The sequence below is a fragment of the Bombina bombina genome, chromosome 4 (assembly GCF_027579735.1).
Source record: "Bombina bombina isolate aBomBom1 chromosome 4, aBomBom1.pri, whole genome shotgun sequence".
Classification (NCBI taxonomy): domain Eukaryota; kingdom Metazoa; phylum Chordata; class Amphibia; order Anura; family Bombinatoridae; genus Bombina; species Bombina bombina.
The window spans coordinates 1,091,842,141-1,091,864,618 of NC_069502.1; the positions used below are offsets into that span (position 1 = coordinate 1,091,842,141).

At 40.8% G+C, this 22,478-nt stretch overlaps 1 protein-coding gene across 2 annotated transcripts in view; it reads right to left on the reverse strand.

Moving 5' to 3' along the window:
* The window catches only part of DYNC2LI1 (dynein cytoplasmic 2 light intermediate chain 1), a 217,197-nt gene that overhangs the window by 121,188 nt on the left and 73,531 nt on the right, over nt 1-22,478 (reverse strand). For both annotated transcript variants that reach the window (XM_053712283.1, XM_053712284.1), the window contains exon 12: nt 18,716-18,808. In XM_053712283.1, the coding sequence (XP_053568258.1) occupies nt 18,716-18,808 (93 nt within the window). The remainder of the gene's footprint in view (nt 1-18,715; nt 18,809-22,478) is intronic.

Below are 22,478 nucleotides of genomic sequence, written 5' to 3' on the forward strand. Positions count from 1 at the left end.
AGCTTGTATCAGAATGTCGTCTAGGTACGGAGCTACCGAAATTCCTCGCGGTCTTAGTACCGCCAGAAGGGCACCCAGAACCTTTGTGAAGATTCTTGGAGCCGTAGCCAATCCGAATGGAAGAGCTACAAACTGGTAATGCCTGTCTAAGAAGGCAAACCTTAGATACCGGTAATGATCTTTGTGAATCGGTATGTGAAGGTAAGCATCCTTTAAATCCACTGTGGTCATGTACTGACCCCTTTGGATCATGGGTAAGATTGTCCGAATAGTTTCCATTTTGAACGATGGAACTCTTAGGAATTTGTTTAGGATCTTTAAATCCAAGATTGGCCTGAAAGTTCCCTCTTTTTTGGGAACCACAAACAGGTTTGAGTAAAACCCTTGTCCTTGTTCCGACCGCGGAACCGGATGGATCACTCCCATTAATAACAGATCTTGTACACAGCGTAGAAACGCTTCTTTCTTTATCTGGTTTGTTGACAACCTTGACAGATGAAATCTCCCTCTTGGGGGAGAGAATTTGAAGTCTAGAAGGTATCCCTGAGATATGATCTCTAGCGCCCAGGGATCCTGAACATCTCTTGCCCAAGCCTGGGCGAAGAAAGAGAGTCTGCCCCCCACTAGATCCGGTCCCGGATCGGGGGCCCTCGGTTCATGCTGTCTTTGGGGCAGCAGCAGGTTTCCTGGCCTGCTTGCCCTTGTTCCAGGACTGGTTAGGTTTCCAGCCTTGTCTGTAACGAGCAACAGTTCCTTCCTGTTTTGGTGCAGTGGAAGTTGGTGCTGCTCCTGCTTTGAAATTCCGAAAGGGACGAAAATTAGACTGTCTAGCCTTAGCTTTGGCTTTGTCTTGAGGCAGGGCGTGACCCTTACCTCCTGTAATGTCAGCGATAATTTCTTTCAAACCGGGCCCAAATAAAGTTTGCCCCTTGAAAGGTATATTAAGTAATTTGGACTTAGAAGTTACATCAGCTGACCAGGATTTTAGCCACAGCGCCCTTCGTGCCTGAATGGCGAATCCTGAGTTCTTAGCCGTAAGTTTGGTTAAATGTACTACGGCCTCCGAAATGAATGAATTAGCTAGTTTAAGGACTCTAAGCCTGTCCGTAATGTCGTCCAGCGTAGCTGAACTAAGGTTCTCTTCCAGAGACTCAATCCAAAATGCTGCCGCAGCCGTAATCGGCGCGATGCATGCAAGGGGTTGTAATATAAAACCTTGTTGAACAAACATTTTCTTAAGGTAACCCTCTAATTTCTTATCCATAGGATCTGAAAAAGCACAGCTATCCTCCACCGGGATAGTGGTGCGCTTAGCTAAAGTAGAAACTGCTCCCTCCACCCTAGGGACCGTTTGCCATAAGTCCCGTGTGGTGGCGTCTATTGGAAACATCTTTCTAAATATTGGAGGGGGTGAGAACGGCACACCGGGTCTATCCCACTCCTTAGTAACAATTTCAGTTAATCTCTTAGGTATAGGAAAAACGTCAGTACTCGCCGGTACCGCAAAGTATTTATCCAACCTACACAATTTCTCTGGTATTGCAACAGTGTTACAATCATTAAGAGCCGCTAAGACCTCCCCTAGTAATACACGGAGGTTTTCCAATTTAAATTTAAAATTTGAAATATCTGAATCCAATCTGCTTGGATCAGAACCGTCACCCACAGAATGAAGCTCTCCGTCCTCATGCTCTGCAAGCTGTGACGCAGTATCAGACATGGCCCTAGAATTATCAGCGCACTCTGTTCTCACCCCAGAGTGATCACGCTTGCCTCTTAGTTCTGGTAATTTAGCCAAAACTTCAGTCATAACAGTAGCCATATCTTGTAATGTTATCTGTAATGGCTGCCCAGATGTACTAGGCGCCATAATATCACGCACCTCCCGGGCGGGAGATGCAGGTACTGACACGTGAGGCGAGTTAGTCGGCATAACTCTCCCCTCGCTGTTAGGTGAAATTTGTTCAATTTGTACAGATTGGCTTTTATTTAAAGTAGCATCAATACAGTTAGTACATAAATTTCTATTGGGCTCCACCTTGGCATTGGAACAAATGACACAGGTATCTTCCTCTGAATCAGACATGTTTAACCCACTAGCAATAAACATGCAACTTGGTTACAATCTTATTTAACAAAAACGTATTGTGCCTCAAAGAAGCACTAAACGATTAAATGACAGTTGAAATAATGAACTGAAAAACAGTTAAAGCATCATCTTTAAAAACAACACAACTTTTAGCAAAGGTTTGTTCCCATTAGCAAAGTAACACTAATTAAATTTGCAACCTAAAAATTACAGAGCAACGTTTTAAATCACAGTCACTATATAAGTCTCACAGCTCTGCTGAGAGAATCTACCTCCCTTCAAAGAAGTTTGAAGACCCTTGAGTTCTGTTAGAGATGAACCGGATCATGCAGAAAATACAAGAGTAACTGACTGGAAATTTTTGATGCGTAGCAAAGAGCGCCAAAAACGGCCCCTCCCCCTCATACACAGCAGTGAGAGAGAAGCAAAACTGTCATAATTAAAACAAGCAACCGCCAAGTGGAAAAATAATGCCCAAATATTTATTCACTCAGTACCTCAGAAATGCAAACGATTCTACATTCCAGCAAAAACGTTTAACATGAAAAATACCAATTAAAAGGTTTAATGTACTTTTACAGAGTAATTCCGGTGAAATACCATCCCCAGAATACTGAAGTGTAGAGTACATACATGTCATTATAACGGTATGGCAGGTTTTTCTCATCAATTCCATTCAGAAAATAAAAACTGCTACATACCTCAATGCAGATTCAACTGCCCGCTGTCCCCTGATCTGAAGCTTTTACCTCCCTCAGATGGCCGAGAAACAGCAATATGATCTTAACTACTCCGGCTAAAATCATAATAAAAACTCTGGTAGATTCTTCTTCAAACTCTGCCAGAGAGGTAATAACACGCTCCGGTGCTATTGTAAAATAACAAACTTTTGATTGAAGTTATAAAAAACTAAGTATAATCACCATAGTCCTCTCACACCTCCTATCTAGTCTTTGGGTGCAAGAGAATGACTGGGGGTGACGTAGAGGGGAGGAGCTATATAGCAACTCTGCTGGGTGAATCCTCTTGCACTTCCTGTAGGGGAGCAGATAATATCCCAGAAGTAATGATGACCCGTGGACTGATCACACATAACAGAAGAAAATTGTCACAGTTGAAATAACAATGAACCAAATCAGTTATAGCAACCAAATTTTCACAGTAAATGTATTAAGTTAGCAAAGCATTGCACCCACTAGCAAATGGATGATTAACTCCTTAATACCCAAAACGGATAATCAATTTAACAATTAACGTTTTTATCACAGTCAAACACACTGTCACAGGTCTGCTGTGACTGATTACCTCCATCAAAATGAATTTTGAAGACCCCTGAGCTCTCTAGAGACGTCCTGGATCAAGGAGGAAGAAGCAGGAAGACTGTGACTGAATTTTTACTGCGCAAAAAAGCGCTAAAATAGGCCCCTCCCACTCATATTACAACAGTGGGAAACCTCAGTTAACCGTTTCTATGCAGAAATATACGACAGCCATGTGGAAAAAATCATGCCCCAAAAGATTTATCACCAAAGTACCTCACAAAAACGAATAACATGCAAGTAAACGTTTTAAACATACATTTTAAAAGTTAGGTAGTGTTATTAATAAGCCTGCTACCAGTCGCTTCTACTGCAGTTAAGGCTCATACATTACTTCAGTATTAACAGTATTTTCTTAGTCAAATTCCATTCCTTAGAAAATTACTTATTTCACAAACATTCATCAGCCTGATACCAGTTGCTACTACTGCATAAAAGGCTGTACTTACATTACATCGGTATCAGCAGTATTTTCTTAGTCAATTCCATTCCTTAGAAAAATATTCTACTGCACATACCTCATCTGCAGGGGACCCCGCATGCTATTCCCTTTCTGAAGTTACCCCACTCCTCAGAATGTGCGAGAACAGCCAGTGGATCTTAGTTACTTCTGCTAAGATCATAGAAAACGCAGGCAGATTCTTCTTCTAAATACTGCCTGAGAGAAAAAACAGCACACCGGTGCCATTTAAAATAACAAACTTTTGATTGAAGAAAATTAAGTATAAAAACTCCACACTCCTCTCACACCTTCCTACTATGTTGAGAGTTGCAAGAGAATGACTGGATATGACATATAGCAGCTCTGCTTTGGGTGATCCTCTTGCAACTTCCTGTTGGGAAGGGAATATATCCCATAAGTAATGGATGATCCGTGGACTGAATACACTTAACAAGAGAAAAAAACGTTTTATTTGCAATAAAACCAAAACGTTTTCCCCTATCAGTGTCACCAGTAACTAATGAGCCCTTTTATGCAAGCTGGGATTCATTTTTGTTTCTGAACACAGCTCACCCTTCCCTCATGGGGATATTGCCAGCCTTTTCTAGAAATAACACAGTCTGTCTAGAAAAAAATAGACTGAACATACCTTAATGTAGTTTAGCCTGCAAACTGTTCCCCCAACTGAAGTTTTCCTGTACTCTTCAGCCCTAGTGAGAACAGCAGTGGATCTTAGTTACAAAATGCTAAGATCATCATCATCCTTGCAGAAATCTTCATCCCTTTTCTGCCAGAGAGTAAATAGTACACACCGGTACCATTTAAAATAACAAACTTTTGCTTGAGAAAATAAAAACTAACATTTTTGTCACCACACTCCCTTTGCCCTTCCTAGCAGTTAAGCAGGCAGAGAGAATAACTGGGGGGTGGAGCTAAGGGAGTAGCTATATGGACAGCTCTGTTGTGGGTGCTCTCTCTGCCACTTCCTGTAGGGAAGGAGAATATCCCATAAGTATGGATGAATCCTAGGACTCGATACATCTTACAAGAGAAATGCTTCACATAATTCTAAAAGAAAAACTCTGTCACCTCCCCGTTTGGGTTTGTATAACAGCTCTATCACACAACAAGTGAATGTAGAATCATCTTGATAATGTCTTTCAATAAAATGTTGTGGCAATGCGGAACAATCATATTTTAATCAAATGTTCCCTAATTCTCGCCTTGACCTCAATAGTGGTCATACCCACATACTGAAGTCTACACTGGGTACACAAGATCAAATATACCACAAAGGAGGTGGAACAATTGATGCAACTCAAAATGCGGTAGTTCTCTCCCGCAGCAAAACATTCAAAATATTTTGTTTGTGTACTATATTCACATGCCTTAAACTTAGGGTGACGACATTTAAAGGTACATTTTACTTCCAAACAGGAACCACTCGAATTAGATTTCCTAAGATGACTAGGTGAAACAATATTCCCAATAGTCCTGTTTCTTCTGTATGCAAAACAGCAATCTCCTTGTACTACTGATTTCAGAGATATATGCTTGTAAAATCAGAAGGTACTAATGGATAATATTGCAAACCTCGCCATATTGATTACTGAAATCAGTCATGAATGTCAACCTATAATCCTTTTACCTCTTACTGATTTATCTGTCAGAAGCTGCACACCTTTCACCTCTAATAGTTTTCATACGGTAACACCAAGATCGTAATCTATTGCACAGTTGCACTTTCTCTTCCTGATAGAAACAATTACGTTTTATATGTGTAAACTGCATTACATGTGTAGGTTAACAACCCCTAGCATGAAATAAGTAGTTACAGGCAATGGATTTTCTGTATACCGTAGTGTGAATCTTGCCATCAGAAACCCAACAAGCTTCAAATATATATGACAAATCTCTTCATGTTGAAATTCAGAGGTAAGATTCAAACCCAAATCATTAGTATTCTAAATTATAGAAACATTGTTGCTTGTTGCCTAGTACCTGGCCCAATACATATTAGATAATCAATAAATCTTTTTTACAGTCTGATGTATTTCCTGTACGGATTCCTATCTCCAAATATGTGGAACAATTTCTACCAAAACAGGAAAAACAGATGTCTGACTTGGTCACTGCACTTAACCCCTTAAGGACGCATGTCGTACAGGGAACGTCGCACAGAACCTGGTCTTTAAAGACCAGCGACGTACCCTGTACGACATTAGGAGTTTAAAGCGGCTGGAAGCGATCCTGCTCGCTTCCAGCCGCTTTCTGGTTATTGCAGTGATGCCTCGACATCGAGGCATCCTGCAATAACACCCCTTGGCCATACGATGCAGAGAGAGCCACTCTGTGGCCCTCTCTGCACCGGACATCGATGGCCGGTATCGTTGGTGGGAGCTTACGTGGGAGGCGGGTGGGCGGCCATCGATGGGCCCTATGACGTCAAGGGGGGCGGGATCGTGGGTGCGATCGTCGGAGGCGCGCACGGAGGCGCGCATGTGCACGGGAGGGCGAGGGCGGGCGCGTGCACGGGGTGGAAGCGGGTGGGAACGGCTACACTACAGAAATAAAAAAAAAAAAAGGGGGGGGATAGAGTGGGGTAAAATTTAATTTAAAAAAAGCATCTAAGGGATCTGGGAGAGGGTGGGGGGTTGGTCTTTGGCTGGGGGGAAGCTACACTACAGAAAAAAATAATAAAATAATAAAAAGCAGTTTTTTTTAGTAAACTGGGTACTGGCAGACAGCTGTACGGATGGCTACCAATAAGGTAGAGGGGGAGGGTTAGAGAGCTGTTTGGGGGGATCAGGGAGGTTGGGGGCTAAGGGGGGATCCTACACATCAGCATATGTAAAACATAATTTATGCTTACCTGATAAATTTATTTCTCTTGTAGTGTATCCAGTCCACGGATCATCCATTACTTATGGAATATATTCTCCTTCCCAACAGGAAGCTGCAAGAGTCCACCCACAGCAAAGCTGCTATATAGCTCCTCCCCTAACTGCCATATTCAGTCATTCGACCGAAAACATGCAGAGAAAGGAAAAACCATAGGGTGCAGTGGTGACTGTAGTTCAAATGAAAAAAATTACCTGCCTTAAAGTGACAGGGCGGGCCGTGGACTGGATACACTACAAGAGAAATAAATTTATCAGGTAAGCATAAATTATGTTTTCTCTTGTTAAGTGTATCCAGTCCACGGATCATCCATTACTTATGGAATACCAATACCAAAGCTAAAGTACACGGATGATGGGAGGGACAAGGCAGGTACTTAAACGGAAGTTACCACTGCCTGTAAAAAACCCTTTCTCCCAAAAATAGCCTCCGAAGAAGCAAGGTATCAAATTTGTTAAATTTGAAAAGTATGAAGCGCAGACCAAGACTCCGTCTTGTAAATCTGTTCAACAGAAGCCACATTTAAAAAAGGCCCAAGTGAAAACCACAGCTCTAGTAGAATGAGCTGTAATCCCTTCAGGAGGCTGCTGTCCAGCAGTCTCATAAGCTAAATGAATTATGCTTTTTAACCAAAAAGACAGAGAGGCTGCTGAAGTCTTTTGACCTCTCCTCTGTCCAGAATAGACAACAAACAAGGTGAACGTTTGATGAAAACTGTAGTAGCTTGTAAGTAAAACTTTAAAGCACAAACCACGTCCAATATTGTGTAATAGACGTTCCTTCTTTGAGGAAGGATTAGGATACAAGCATGGAACAACTATCTCTTGAGTGATGTGCTTGTTAGATACCACCTTAGGAAAAAACCCAGGTTGGTACGCAGGACTACCTTATCCGTACGAAGGACCAGATAAGGAGAATCACATTGTAACACAGATAACTTGGAGACTCTACGAGTCAAGGAATTAGCTACCCAAAAGGAACTTTCCAAGATAAAGATTGATATCTATGGAACAAAAAAGGTTCAAACGGAACTTCTTGAAGAACCTTAAGAATCAGGTTTAAGCTCCATGGCGGAGCAACAGTTTTAAACACAGGCTTGGATCTAACCAAAGCCTGAACGTCTAGAATACCTGCCAGACGCTTGTGCAAAAAAATAGACAGAGTAAAAATCTGTCCCCTTTTAAGGAATTAGCTGACAACCCTTTTCTCAAAAACATCTTGGAGAAAAGATAATATCCTGGGAATCCAGACTTTACTCCATGAGTAACCCTTGGATTCATAACAATCAGATATTTACACCATATCTATGTTCAATTTTCCTAGAGACAGGCTTTCATGTCTGTATTAAGGTATCAATGACTGACTCGGAGAAGGCATGCTTTGATAACATCAAGCGTTCAGTCTCCAGGCAGTCCATCTCAGATTGATTCTATTTAGATGGTTGAAAGGACCCTGAGGTAGAGGGACCTGTCTCTGAAGCAGAGGCCGTGATGGAAAGGATGACATGTCCACCAGATCTGCATACCAGGTCCTGCGTGGCTACGCAGGCGCTGTCAAAAACACCAAAGCCCTCTCCTGCTTGGTCTTGACCTCCGGAGGAAATCCCACTCCCCCGGAAGAAAAGTCTGACGACTTAGAAAATCCACCTCCCAGTTCTCAACACCTGGGATATGGATAGCTGATAGACAAGAGTGAGTCTCTGTCCAGTGAATTATTGTAAGACTTCTAACATCGCTAGGGAACTTCTGTTCCCCCTTGATGGCTGATGTAAGCCACAGTCGTGTATATTGTCCGACTGAGTATGATGTACCTCAGAGTTGCTAACTGAGGCCAAGACTGAAGAGCATGGAATATCACTCCCAGTTCCAGAATATTTATTAGAAGGAGGGTCTCCTCCTAAGTCCACTATCCCTGAGCCTTCAGGGAGTTCCAGACTGCATCCCAACCTAAAAGGCTGGCATCTATTGTAACAATTGTCCCATCTGACCTGCGGAAGGTCATACCCTTGGACAGATGGACCCGACATAGTCACCAGAGAAGAGAATCTCTGGTCTCTTGGTCCAGGTTTAACAGGGGGACAAATCTGTGTAATCCCCGTTCCTCTGACTGAGCATGCATAGTTGCAGCGGTCTGAAATGTAGACGTGCAAACGGTACTATGTCCCTTGCTGCTACCATTAAGCCGATTTCATTCATGTACTGAGCCACCGAAGGGCGCGGATGGGATGCAAAAAACACCTAGGAGGGAAACCCTTGAGATTGGGGATAGAGAACTCTTTCCTTGTTCACTTTCCACCCATGTGATCTCAGAAATGCCAGTACTACGTCCGTATGAGACTGGGCAATTTGGATGTTTGACGCCTGTATCAGGATGTCGTCTAAATAAGGGGCCACTTCTATGCCCCGCGGTCTAAGGACCGCCAAAGCGACCCCAGAACCTCCATAAAGATTCTTGGGGCTGTAGATATCCCAAAGGAAAGAGCTACAAACTGGTAATGCCTGTCTAGAAAGGCAAACCTGAAAAACGATGGTGATCTTTATGCATCACAATGTGAGGATAAGCATCCTTCAAATCCATTGTAGTCCTCTATTGACTCTCCTGGATCATAGTTAAGATGGTACGAATAGTTTCCATCTTAAATGACGGAATTCTGAGGAATTTGTTTAAGATCTTTAGATCCAAAATAGGTCTGAAGGTTCCCTCTCCTTGGGAACCACAAACAGATTTGAGTAAAAACTCTGTCCCTGTTCCTCTCTTAGAACTGGATGGATCTCGTACACAATGTAAGAATGCCTCCTTCTTTATCTGGTTTGCAGATAATTGTGAAAGGCGAAATCTCCCCTTTTTTGGGGGGGGAATCTTTGAAATCCAGAAGATATCTCTGGGATATAAATTCCAATGCCTAGGGATCCTGGGCATCTCTTGCCCACGCCTGGGCAAAGAATGAAAGTCTGCCCCCTATAGGATCCGTTACCGGATAGGGGTCCGTTCCTTCATGCTGCCTTAGAGGCAGCAGCAGGCTCCTTGGCCTGCTTATCTTTGTTCCAGGTCCGATTGTCTCCAGACCGCCTTGGACTGAGCAAAAATTCCCTCTTGTTTTGCCTTAGAGGAAGAGGATGCCACACCTGCCCTGAAGTTTTTAAAAGGTACGAAAATTAGACTTTTTTTTTTTTTTTTTTTTTTTTTTGCCCTTGATTTAGACCTATCCTGAGGAAGGGCATGACCTTTTCCTCCAGTGATATAAGCAATAATCTCCTTCAAACCAGGCCCGAATAGGGTCTGCCCCTTGAAGGGAAGTTAAGTAGCTTATTTATTAAAGTCACGACAGCTGACCATGATATAAGCCATAGCGCTCTGCGCGCCAGTATAGTAAAAAACATGTATGCAAGGGGCTGCAGGATAAAACCCTGTTGAATAAACATTTTTTATCCATTGGATCTAAAAAGCACAACTGTCCTCGTCAGAGGTAGTGGTACGCTTAGCTAGAGTAGAAACTCTTCTCTCCACCTTAGGAACTGTCTGCCAGAAGTCCCGTGTGGTGGTAACTATTAGAAAACATTCTTCTAAAAAATAGGAGGGGAAGAGAACGGCACACCTGGTCTATCCCATTCCTTATTAAAAACAGAATTTATGTTTACCTGATAAATTACTTTCTCCAACGGTGTGTCCGGTCCACGGCGTCATCCTTACTTGTGGGATATTCTCTTCCCCAACAGGAAATGGCAAAGAGCCCAGCAAAGCTGGTCACATGATCCCTCCTAGGCTCCGCCTACCCCAGTCATTCGACCGACGTTAAGGAGGAATATTTGCATAGGAGAAACCATATGGTACCGTGGTGACTGTAGTTAAAGAAAATAAATTATCAGACCTGATTAAAAAAACCAGGGCGGGCCGTGGACCGGACACACCGTTGGAGAAAGTAATTTATCAGGTAAACATAAATTCTGTTTTCTCCAACATAGGTGTGTCCGGTCCACGGCGTCATCCTTACTTGTGGGAACCAATACCAAAGCTTTAGGACACGGATGAAGGGAGGGAGCAAATCAGGTCACCTAAATGGAAGGCACCACGGCTTGCAAAACCTTTCTCCCAAAAATAGCCTCAGAAGAAGCAAAAGTATCAAACTTGTAAAATTTGGTAAAAGTGTGCAGTGAAGACCAAGTCGCTGCCCTACATATCTGATCAACAGAAGCCTCGTTCTTGAAGGCCCATGTGGAAGCCACAGCCCTAGTGGAATGAGCCGTGATTCTTTCGGGAGGCTGCCGTCCGGCAGTCTCGTAAGCCAATCTGATGATGCTTTTAATCCAAAAAGAGAGAGAGGTAGAAGTTGCTTTTTGACCTCTCCTTTTACCGGAATAAACAACAAACAAGGAAGATGTTTGTCTAAAATCCTTTGTAGCATCTAAATAGAATTTTAGAGCGCGAACAACATCCAAATTGTGCAACAAACGTTCCTTCTTTGAAACTGGTTTCGGACACAGAGAAGGTACGATAATCTCCTGGTTAATGTTTTTGTTAGAAACAACCTTTGGAAGAAAACCAGGTTTAGTACGTAAAACCACCTTATCTGCATGGAACACCAGATAAGGAGGAGAACACTGCAGAGCAGATAATTCTGAAACTCTTCTAGCAGAAGAAATTGCAACTAAAAACAAAACTTTCCAAGATAATAACTTAATATCAACGGAATGCAAGGGTTCAAACGGAACCCCCTGAAGAACTGAAAGAACTAAATTGAGACTCCAAGGAGGAGTCAAAGGTTTGTAAACAGGCTTAATTCTAACCAGAGCCTGAACAAAGGCTTGAACATCTGGCACAGCGGCCAGCTTTCTGTGAAGTAACACAGACAAGGCAGAAATCTGTCCCTTCAGGGAACTTGCAGATAATCCTTTTTCCAATCCTTCTTGAAGGAAGGATAGAATCCTAGGAATCTTAACCTTGTCCCAAGGGAATCCTTTAGATTCACACCAACAGATATATTTTTTCCAAATTTTGTGGTAAATCTTTCTAGTTACAGGCTTTCTGGCCTGAACAAGAGTATCGATAACAGAATCTGAGAATCCTCGCTTCGATAAGATCAAGCGTTCAATCTCCAAGCAGTCAGCTGGAGTGAAACCAGATTCGGATGTTCGAACGGACCCTGAACAAGAAGGTCTCGTCTCAAAGGTAGCTTCCAAGGAGGAGCCGATGACATATTCACCAGATCTGCGTACCAAGTCCTGCGTGGCCACGCAGGAGCTATCAAGATCACCGACGCCCTCTCCTGATTGATCCTGGCTACCAGCCTGGGGATGAGAGGAAAACGGCGGGAACACATAAGCTAGTTTGAAGGTCCAAGGTGCGAAAAAACATGAAGGAATTGTTCAAATTCACCAAATTTTCACCACAGTGTCTTAAAGCCTTAAAAGTATTGCACACCAAATTTGGAAGCTTTAACCCTTAAAATAACGGAACCGGAGCCGTTTTGAACTTTAACCCCTTTACAGTCCCTGGTATCTGCTTTGCTGAGACCCAACCAAGCCCCAAGGGGAATACGATACCAAATGACGCCTTCAGAAAGTCTTTTCTAAGTATCAGAGCTCCTCTCACATGCGACTGCATGCCATGCCTCTCAAAAACAAGTGCGCAACACCGGCGCGAAAATGAGGCTCTGCCTATGCTTTGGGAAAGCCCCTAAAGAATAAGGTGTCTAAAACAGTGCCTGCCGATATTATTATATCAAAGTACCCAGATAAAATGATTCCTCAAGGCTAAATATTGTTAATAATCAATCGATTTAGCCCAAAAAAAGTCTACAGTCTTAATAAGCCCTTTTTGAAGCCCTTATTTACAATCGTAATAAACATGGCTTACCGGATCCCAGAGGGAAAATGACAGCTTCCAGCATTACATCGTCTTGTTAGAATGTGTCATACCTCAAGCAGCAAGAGACTGCTCACTGTTCCCCCAACTGAAGTTAATTGCTCTCAACAGTCCTGTGTGGAACAGCCATGGATTTTAGTGACGGTTGCTAAAATCATTTTCCTCATACAAACAGAAATCTTCATCTCTTTTCTGTTTCTGAGTAAATAGTACATACCAGCACTATTTCAAAATAACAAACTCTTGATTGAATAATAAAAACTACAGTTAAACACTAAAAAACTCTAAGCCATCTCCGTGGAGATGTTGCCTGTACAACGGCAAAGAGAATGACTGGGGTAGGCGGAGCCTAGGAGGGATCATGTGACCAGCTTTGCTGGGCTCTTTGCCATTTCCTGTTGGGGAAGAGAATATCCCACAAGTAAGGATGACGCCGTGGACCGGACACACCTATGTTGGAGAAAAATTTTTTAGTAAACCTCTTTAGGTATTGGAAAAACATCAGTACACACCGGCACTGCATATTATTTATCCAGTCTACACAATTTCTCTGGCCCTGCGATTGTACACATTCATTCAGAGCAGCCAAAGCCTCCCTGAGCAACAAGTGGAGGTTCTCAAGCATAAATTTTAAATGTAGAAATATCAGAATCAGGTTAAATCATCTTCCCTGAGTCAAAAAAAAAAAATCACCCACAGACTAAGCATATTGTGAGGTAGTATCATACATGGTTCTTAAAGCGTCTGTATGCTCTGTATCTACCCCCAGAGCTAACTGCTTTCCTTTAATTTCAGGTAGTCTGACTAATACTGCTGCCAGAATATTATTCACCACCTTTGCCATGTCTTGTAAAATAAACGCTATGGGCGCCCTTGATGTACTTGGCGCCATTTGAGCGTGAGTCCCTGAAGCGGGAGTCGAAGGGTCTGACACGTGGGGAGAGTTAGTCGGCATAACTTTCCCCTCGACAGAATCCCCTGGTAAAGAAACGCTATGGGTGCCCTTGATGTACTTGGCGCCATTTGAGCGTGAGTCCCTAAAGCGGGAGTCAAAAGGTCTGACACGTGGGGAGAGTTAGACGGCATAACTACCCCCACGACAGAATCCTCTGGTGATAATGTTTTTAAAGACAAAAAATGATCTTTATTGTTTAACATGAAATCAGTACATCTGGTACACATTCTAAGATGGGGTTCCACCATGGCTTTAAAACATAATGAACACAGAGCTTCCTCTATGTCAGACATGTTAGAACAGACTAATAATGAGACTAGTAAGCTTGGAAAACACTTTAAATCAAGTTAACAAGCAAATATATAAAACGTTACTGTGCCTTTAAGAGAAACAAATTTTGCCAAAATTTGAAATAACAGTGAAAAAAGGCAGTTAAACTAACAAAATTTTTACAGTGTATGTAACAAGTTAGCAGAGCATTGCACCCACTTGCAAATGGATGATTAACCCCTTAATACAAAAAACAGATTAACAAAACGAAAAATATGTTTTAAACAGTCATAACTGCTCCTACTTTTGAAGCCCTTTTGAGCCCTTCAGAGATGTCCTATAGCATGCAGGGGACTGCTGAGGGAAGCTGAATGTCACTGTTTGTAATTTTAACTGCACCAACTGTAACTTTTATACTATAACAGTGGAAAGCCTCAGGAAACTGTTTCTATGCAAAATTTAAACCAGCCATGTGGAAAAAACTTAGGCCCCAATAAGTTTTATCACCAAACATATGTTAAAAAACGATTAAACATGCCAGCAAACGTTTTAAAACACATTTTTACAAGAGTATGTATCTCTATTAATAAGCCTGATACCAGTCGCTATCGCTGCATTTAAGGCTTTACTTACATTACTTCGGTATCAGCAGTATTTTCTTAGTCAATTCCATTCCTAGAAAACTATTTTACTGCACATACCTTATCTGCAGGAAAACCTGCACGCCATTCCCCCTCTGAAGTACCTCACTCCTCAGAATGTGTGAGAACAGCAAATGGATCTTAGTTACGTCTGCTAAGATCATAGAAAAACGCAGGCAGATTCTTCTTCCAAATACTGCCTGAGATAAACAGCACACTCCGGTGCCATTTAAAAATAACAAACTTTTGATTGAAGAATAAACTAAGTAGAAAGCACCACAGACTCTCACAACCTCCTATCTATGTTGAGGCTTGCAAGAGAATGACTGAATATGGCAGTTAGGGGAGGAGCTATATAGCAGCTTTGCTGTGGGTGGACTCTTGCAGCTTCCTGTTGGGAAGGAGAATATATTCCATAAGTAATGGATGATCCGTGGACTGGATACACTTAACAAGAGAAATACCTTTTATTTTAGTACTGGCAGACTTTCTGCCAGTACTTAAGATGGCGGGGACAATTGTGGGGTGGGGGAGGGAAGAGAGCTGTTTGGGAGGGATCAGGGGATGTGATGTGTCAGGTGGGAGGCTGATCTCTACATTAAAGCTAAAATTAACCCTGCAAGCTCCCTACAAGCTACCTAATTAACCCCTTCACTGCTAGACATAATTCATGTGTGATGCGCAGCGGTATTTAGCGGCCTTCCAATTACCAAAAAGCAACGCCAAAGCCATATATGTCTGCTATTTCTGAACAAAGGGGATCCCAGAGAAGCATTTACAACCATTTGTGCCATAATTGCACAAGCTGTTTGTAAATAATTTCAGTGAGGAACCAAAAGATTGTGAAAAAAATTGTGAAAAAGTGAACGTGTTTTTTATTTGATCGCATTTGGCGGGGAAATGGTGGCATGAAATATACCAAAATGGGCCTAGATCAATACTTTGGGTTGTCTACTACACTACAGCTAAAATTAACCCTACAAGCTCCCTAATTAACCCCTTCACTGCTGGGCATAATACACGTGTGGTGCGCAGCTGCATTTAGCGGTCTTCTAATTACCAAGAAGCAACGCCAAAGCCATATATGTCTGCCATTTCTGAACAAAGGGGATCCCAGAGAAGCTTTTACAACCATTTGTGCCATAATTGCACAAGTTGTTTGTAAATAATTTCAGTGAGAAACCTAAAATTGTGAAAAATTTAACGTTTTTTTTCATTTGATCGCATTTGGTGGTGAAATGGTGGCATGAAATATACCAAGATGGGCCTAGATCAATACTTGGGGTTGTCTACTACACTACACTAAAGTTAAAATGAACCCTAGAAGCTCCCTACATGCTCCCTAATTAACCCCTTCACTGCTGGGCATAATACATGTGTGGTACGCAGTGGCATTTAGCAGCCTTCTAATTACCAAAAGGCAACGCCAAAGCCATATATGTCTGCTATTTCTGAACAAAGGGGATCCCAGAGAAGCGTTTACAACCATTTATGCCATAATTGCACAAGTTGTTGGCAAATAATTTCAGTGAGAAACCTAAAGTTTGTGAAAAAATTTGTGAAAAAGTGAACAATTTTTTTTATTTGATCTCATTTGGCGGTGAAATGGTGGCATGAAATATACCAAAATGGGCCTAGATCAATACTTTGGGATGTCTTCTAAAAAAAATATATACATGTCAAGGGATATTCAGGGATTCCTGAAAGATATCAGTGTCCCAATGTAACTAGCGCAAATTTTGAAAAAAAAGTGGTTTGGAAATAGCAAAGTGCTACTTGTACTTATTGCCCTATAACTTGCAAAACAAGCAAAGAACATGTAAACATTGGGTATTTCTAAACTCGGGACAAAATTTAGAAACTATTTAGCATTGGTGTTTTTTGGTGGTTGTAGATGTTTAACAGATTTTGGGGGTCAAAGTTAGAAAAAGTGTGTTTTTTTCCATTTTTTCCTCATATTTTATAATTTTTTTATAGTAAATTATAAGATATGATGAAAATAATGGTATCTTTAGAAAGTCCATTTAATGGCGAGAAAAAATGTATATAATATATGTGTGGGTACAGTAAATGAGTAAGAGGAAAATTACAGCTAAACACAAACACCGCAGGAATGTAAAAAGAGCCCTGGTCCTTAAAGGAAAGACATTGAAAAATGGCCTTGTCCTTAAGTAGTCAAAGGGACATGAAACCAAACATTTTTCTTTCATGATTCAGATAAAGAAACAACTTTCTAATTTATTTCTATTATCTAATCTGTTTCATTCTCTTGGTATCATTTGTTGAAGGAGCAGCAATTCATTACTAGTCTCAAACTGAACACATGGGTGAGCCAATCACCTTCAATATATATATGCAGCCACCAATCAACAGCTTGACCCTATGTTCTCTGCTGCTCATGAACTTGCCTAGATAAACCTTTCAGCAAATGATAACAAGAGAAGGAAGCAAATTAAATAATAGAAGTAAATTGGAAAGCTGTTTAAAATTGTATTCTCTATCTGAATCATGAACGAACATTTTTGGGTTTCATGTCCCTTTAAGTACTCATCGGTTCTTGCTACTTGACAGCCACATACCCCTAGATGTCCCCAATTTCCTAATGATTATTAAAATCACATCTGTTCCATACTCATCAAAACCCAATATTTTCACACCACACTCAACTCTTACTCAGGAACTCAGACTTTCCAGTTTCATATAGACAAACTGATTATAAATGGAAACCCACGTCTTTTACCTATTTTGCAAACATTTTTGAATGACAAACTTTAAACTCCATCTGAGCTTGTGTTCAATGCCAACCAAATTATACACATTCTTTAACTCCTAAATAGTGGCTTGGAAGTAGAGGGACAGGTTCATTGTCAAATATTCAAACTGTCCACAAACCTTTTTGATATCTAAAGCCTAATTGACTGAGATCAAATATTGCTTGATCACACAGAACCCAAGTGTTAAATCTTATTACAATTATTTGTAAATCTCGCATCATCACTACCAATAAATGAGTACCACTGAAAAGAAATCTTTTCTATGGAAGAATACTCCATTATACAAAGACTCACCTCTGAACCAATCTTGACATTGTACTTTATTACCAATTTTTATATCAAATCAACTCACCTGATTTGTAATTTCCTGCCCTTAAAGCGACACCCAAGTCAAAATTAAACTTCATGATTCAGATAGAGCAGCAATTTTAAACAACTTCCAATTTACTTCAATTAACAAAATGTGCACAGTCTTTTTATATTTACACTTTTTGAATCACCAACTCCTACTGAGCATGTGCAAGAATTTACAGCATATACGTATATGCATTTGTGATTGGCTGATGGCTGTCACATGATACAGGGGGAGTGGAAATAGACATAACTTTGCAATTTATTTAACAAAAAGCTACTACTCATTTGAAGTTCAGACTAAGTGCTATTGCATTGTCTTCTTATCATGCATTTGTTGATTATGCAAATCTACTTTATTGACTAGTCCTTTAACTTAATCCTGATTCTTGAATTTAAAACTCAATATCTGGGTGTTTTTTGTTTTTGGTATATCTACTCATGAATTTACTTCAGGCAACAATGACTTGTAAACTAATGTTTTGTTTTCAAATCCTTTGCCAATACATATTTTTACTCTTCTTTTTTAATCCCAGCAATCAGCTCTTTTAAATTAATTTTACTTATGCTTTACTCATTAATATTGCACTGACCGCTTTAGATTTGTGATTAGGCAGGTGTAATAATCAGTTATATTTAGAAATAGTTATCTTTCTATTCTAACTTAATTACAAACAAGATATAAATATCAGTTTTCACATTGAAAATAACATATACTTCAAATGTTCTTTCTTTTGTAATGCTATCTTCAGTATATATTAAAACAAATTGAAATAACACAGGTATATGACTTTTAGCTGAGGTGTACGGATAGCAGAAGTAAAACAAAAGCGCTCAGCTATACAACTTGCAGTTATTTAATCCCTTAACAGCTAATTCACCACCCACACATGAACAGGAAAGACTATATTCTACACAACCTCAAGTAATCCGATAAATTTGTAGCTCTGAAATTTGCAGTTAAAATGTCTGAAATATTATATTTAATGTAACTTATGTGCACTTCCACAGTTCAGTACTGCTTGTGATTTATTTAAAAATAAATAAAAAATCAAAGATATTATTAAAATAAAATTATTTAAAAAATGTACCAAAGAGTCTTCAAAATTACCTGGTCTTTTTGTGCCCGCATAGCATCCACTGCACTCTCGGAATACTGTGGATCTTTAGCTGGATCCTTCAATTCCTTCACATCACCTGTATTCTATGATTTAAAAAAAAATCAATTATTATTTTTTACAAGAGAAAATGTTTGCTGAGCAAGTTACTCAAATCATTTAAAGTGACAATGATGCGCATATAACAAGGAACTCTTTAAAAAGGGGTCTGGACAGAAACCAAAATCCTGAAACCTGTTCTTTTTGTAGAAGACTCCTCCAGCTCCTGCCATATTCTTAAAGGGACATGAAACCCAAAATAATTTATTTCATGATTCAGATAGAGAATACAATTTGAAACAACTTTCCAATGTACTTCTATTATTTAATTTGCTTCCTTCTCTTGTAATCCTATGCTGAAAGGTTTATCTAGGTAAGCTCAGGAGCAGCAGAGAACCAATTCTAGCTGTTGATTGGTGGCTGAATATATATACCGATTGTCATTGGCTCACCCATGTGTTCAGTTAGAAACCATTAGTTCACTGCTGCTCCTTCAACAAATGATATTAAAATAATGAAACAAATTAGATAATAGAAGTAAATTAGAAAGTTGTTTAAAATTGTATTTCTGTCTGAATCATAAAAGAAACAATTTGGGTTTAATTTCCCTTTAAGTGAATTACCTAAACATTATGAAAGAACAAGGTCCTAAAACTGCAATGCAAGCTTTAAAAATAGGTTATGAAATGAAAGCAAAAAACATAATTTATGCTTACCTGGCAAATTATTTTTTTAATGGTGGTGAGAGTCCATAATCCATTACTCCTGGGAATTACTCTTCCCTACCACTAGGAGGAGGCAAAGATTCCCAAACCCCAAGAGCTCTATAAAACCCATCCCACCTCACAGGCACCGCAGTCTAATGTATAGCCAAGCAAAATGAGTTGGGAAAAGAAATAAAAGCCAAATAAAAGGAGCAGGAAAAAAAAAACCAAACACAAGAAATGCACAGGGTAGGGTCTAGTAAGAGTCCATGATCCAATACTCCTGGGATCTAATACCCAAGCTGTGGAGTCCATGAGTAATGAGACACAAAGTACGAGATTTAATAAAATTTACAACCCCAAACGAACCCAAAAAGGGTATTTTTTAATGCGCTTAGAATTAATTAACAGGCAAAAATCAAGCAGGAGACAAAAACAAAATGTATGCTTACCTGATAAATGTATTTATTTCCAGATATGGCGAGTCCACGGCTTGAGTAATTACTATTGGGAATATCACTCCTGGCCAGCAGGAGGAGGCAAAGAGCTAAACTGCTAAGTATCACTCCCTTACCCATAACCCCCAGTCATTCGACCAAAGGGAAACAGAGAGAAAGGAGTAACACAAGGTGTAGAGGTGCCTGAGGTTATAGTCAAAAGAACAACTGTATTAAAATAAAGGATGGGGCCGTGGACTCACCATATCCGGAAATAAATAAAGTTATCAGGTAAGCATACATTATTTTTTTTCCATAAGATATGGTGAGTCCACGGCTTGAGTAATTACTGTTAGGAACCAATACCCAAGCTAGAGGACACGGATAAATAGGAAGGGACAAGACAGGCAGTCCTAAACAGAAAGCACCACCACTTGAAGAACCTTTCTCCCAAAAGAAGCCGAGGCCGAGGCAAAAGTTTTAAATTTGGAAAATTTGGACAAAGTATTTAGAGAAGACCAAGTTGCAGCCTTGCAAATTTGTTCCACAGAAGTTTTAATTTTGAAAGCCCAAGAAGAGGAAACAGCTCTTGTGGAATGAGCCGTAATTGTCTCAGGAGGCTGCTGTCCAAGAGTCTCATAAGCCAAACGAATTATACTTTGTAATCAAAAAGAAAGAGTAGTAGCAGTAGCTTTCTGACCTTTACGTTTCCCAGAGAAACAGACAAAGAGGGCAGAGGACTGGCGAAAATCCTTAGTCGCCTATAAGTAGAATTTAAGAGCACGTACAACATCCAAATTGTGTAACAAACGTTTTTTGGAAGAAGAAAAATTAGGACACAGAGAGGGAACAACAATTTCCTGATTGATATTTCTATTAGAAACAACCTTAGGAACGAAACCTAACTTGGTACAAAGAACCGCCTTATCGGCATGAAAAATAAGATAAGGGGAATCACACTGCAGAGCTGAGAGTTCCGAGACTCTTCGAGTAGAAGAGATAGCAACAAGAAACAAAACCTTCCAAGATAACAACTTAATGTCTATGGAATGGAACGGCTCAAATGGAGCCAGCTGTAAAAAACTTTAAGAACAAGGTTAAGGCTCCAAGGAAAAGCAACAGACTTAAAGACAGGCCTAATTTTGACCAAGGCCTGACAAAAAGATTGACGTCTGGGACATCCTCCAAACGTTAAGTAGTAAAACTGATAAAGCAGAAATCTGACCCTTCAGGGTACTGACTGACAATCCCTTCTCCAGGCCTTCCTGAAGAAAAGATAAAATTCTAGGAATTCTAATTCTACTCCAAGAGTAGCCCTTGGATTCACACCAATAAAGATATTTACACCATATTTTATGGTAAATATTTCTAGTAACAGGCTTGCAAGCCTAAATCGCTCTCAATGACAGAATTAAGCGTTCAATCTCCAAGCAGTCAGCTACAGAGAAACGAGATTTGGATTAAGGAAGGGACCCTGAATCAGGAGGTCCTTCCTCAGAGGTAGTCTCCAAGGTGGTAGAGATGACATTTCTGCTAGGTCTGCAAACCAGATCCTGCAAGGCCACGCAGGGGCTATTAGAATCACTGACGCCCTCTCCTGTTTGATACGAGCAATGACTCGTGGAAGGAGAGTAAATGGAGGAAAACAGGTATGCCAACCTGAAAACCCAAGGAACCACCATATCATCTATCAGAACGGCCTGCAGATCTCTTGACCTTGAATCGTGCCTTGGAAGCTTGGCAATCCGGCGGGACACCATCAGATCTAACTCTGGCACTCCCCATTTGAAGACTAAGGTGGAAAACACCTCCGGATGGAGTTCCCACTGTCCGGGATGAAAAGTCTGTCTGCTCAGAAAATCCACTACCCAGTTGTCTACTCCTGGAATGTGGATGTCAGATAGACAGCAATTTTGGGTCTCTGCCCAATAAAGAATCTGAGTAACCTCTTTCATGGCTAAAGAACTTTGAGTTCCTCCCTGGTGATTTATGTAAGCCACAGAGGTTATGTTGTCTGACTGGAACCTGATAAACTGGGCTAAAGACAACTGAGGCCAAGCCAACAGAGCATTGTAAATCGCCCTCAACTCCAAGATGTTCATGGGAAGAGCAGACTCCTCCCGAGTCCAAAGGCCCTGAGCTTTTAACGAGTTCCAGACTGCTCCCCAGCCCAGCAGGCTGGCGTCCGTGGTCACGATCACCTAGGAAGGTCTCCGAAAGCATGTGCCCTGAGACAGATGTTCCTGAGAAATCCACCATGGGAGAAAATCCCTTGACGAACGATCTAACTTTATTCTCTGAGATAGATTGGCATGGTCGCCATTCCATTGTCTGAGCATGCACAACTGGAGAGCTCTCAAATGGAATCAAGCAAAAGGAATGATGTCCATGGAAGCCACCATCAGACCGATTACCTCCATACATTGAGCCACTGAAAGATGAGCAGTAGCCTGAAGAGAGAGGCAAGAGGAAAGGGAGCTTTTTTACAGATTCACATTCCATCCATGGGAACGAAGAATAAACAACATCTCTGTGTGAGATTTTGCTTGTTGAAAAGATGGCGCCTGAACCAATAT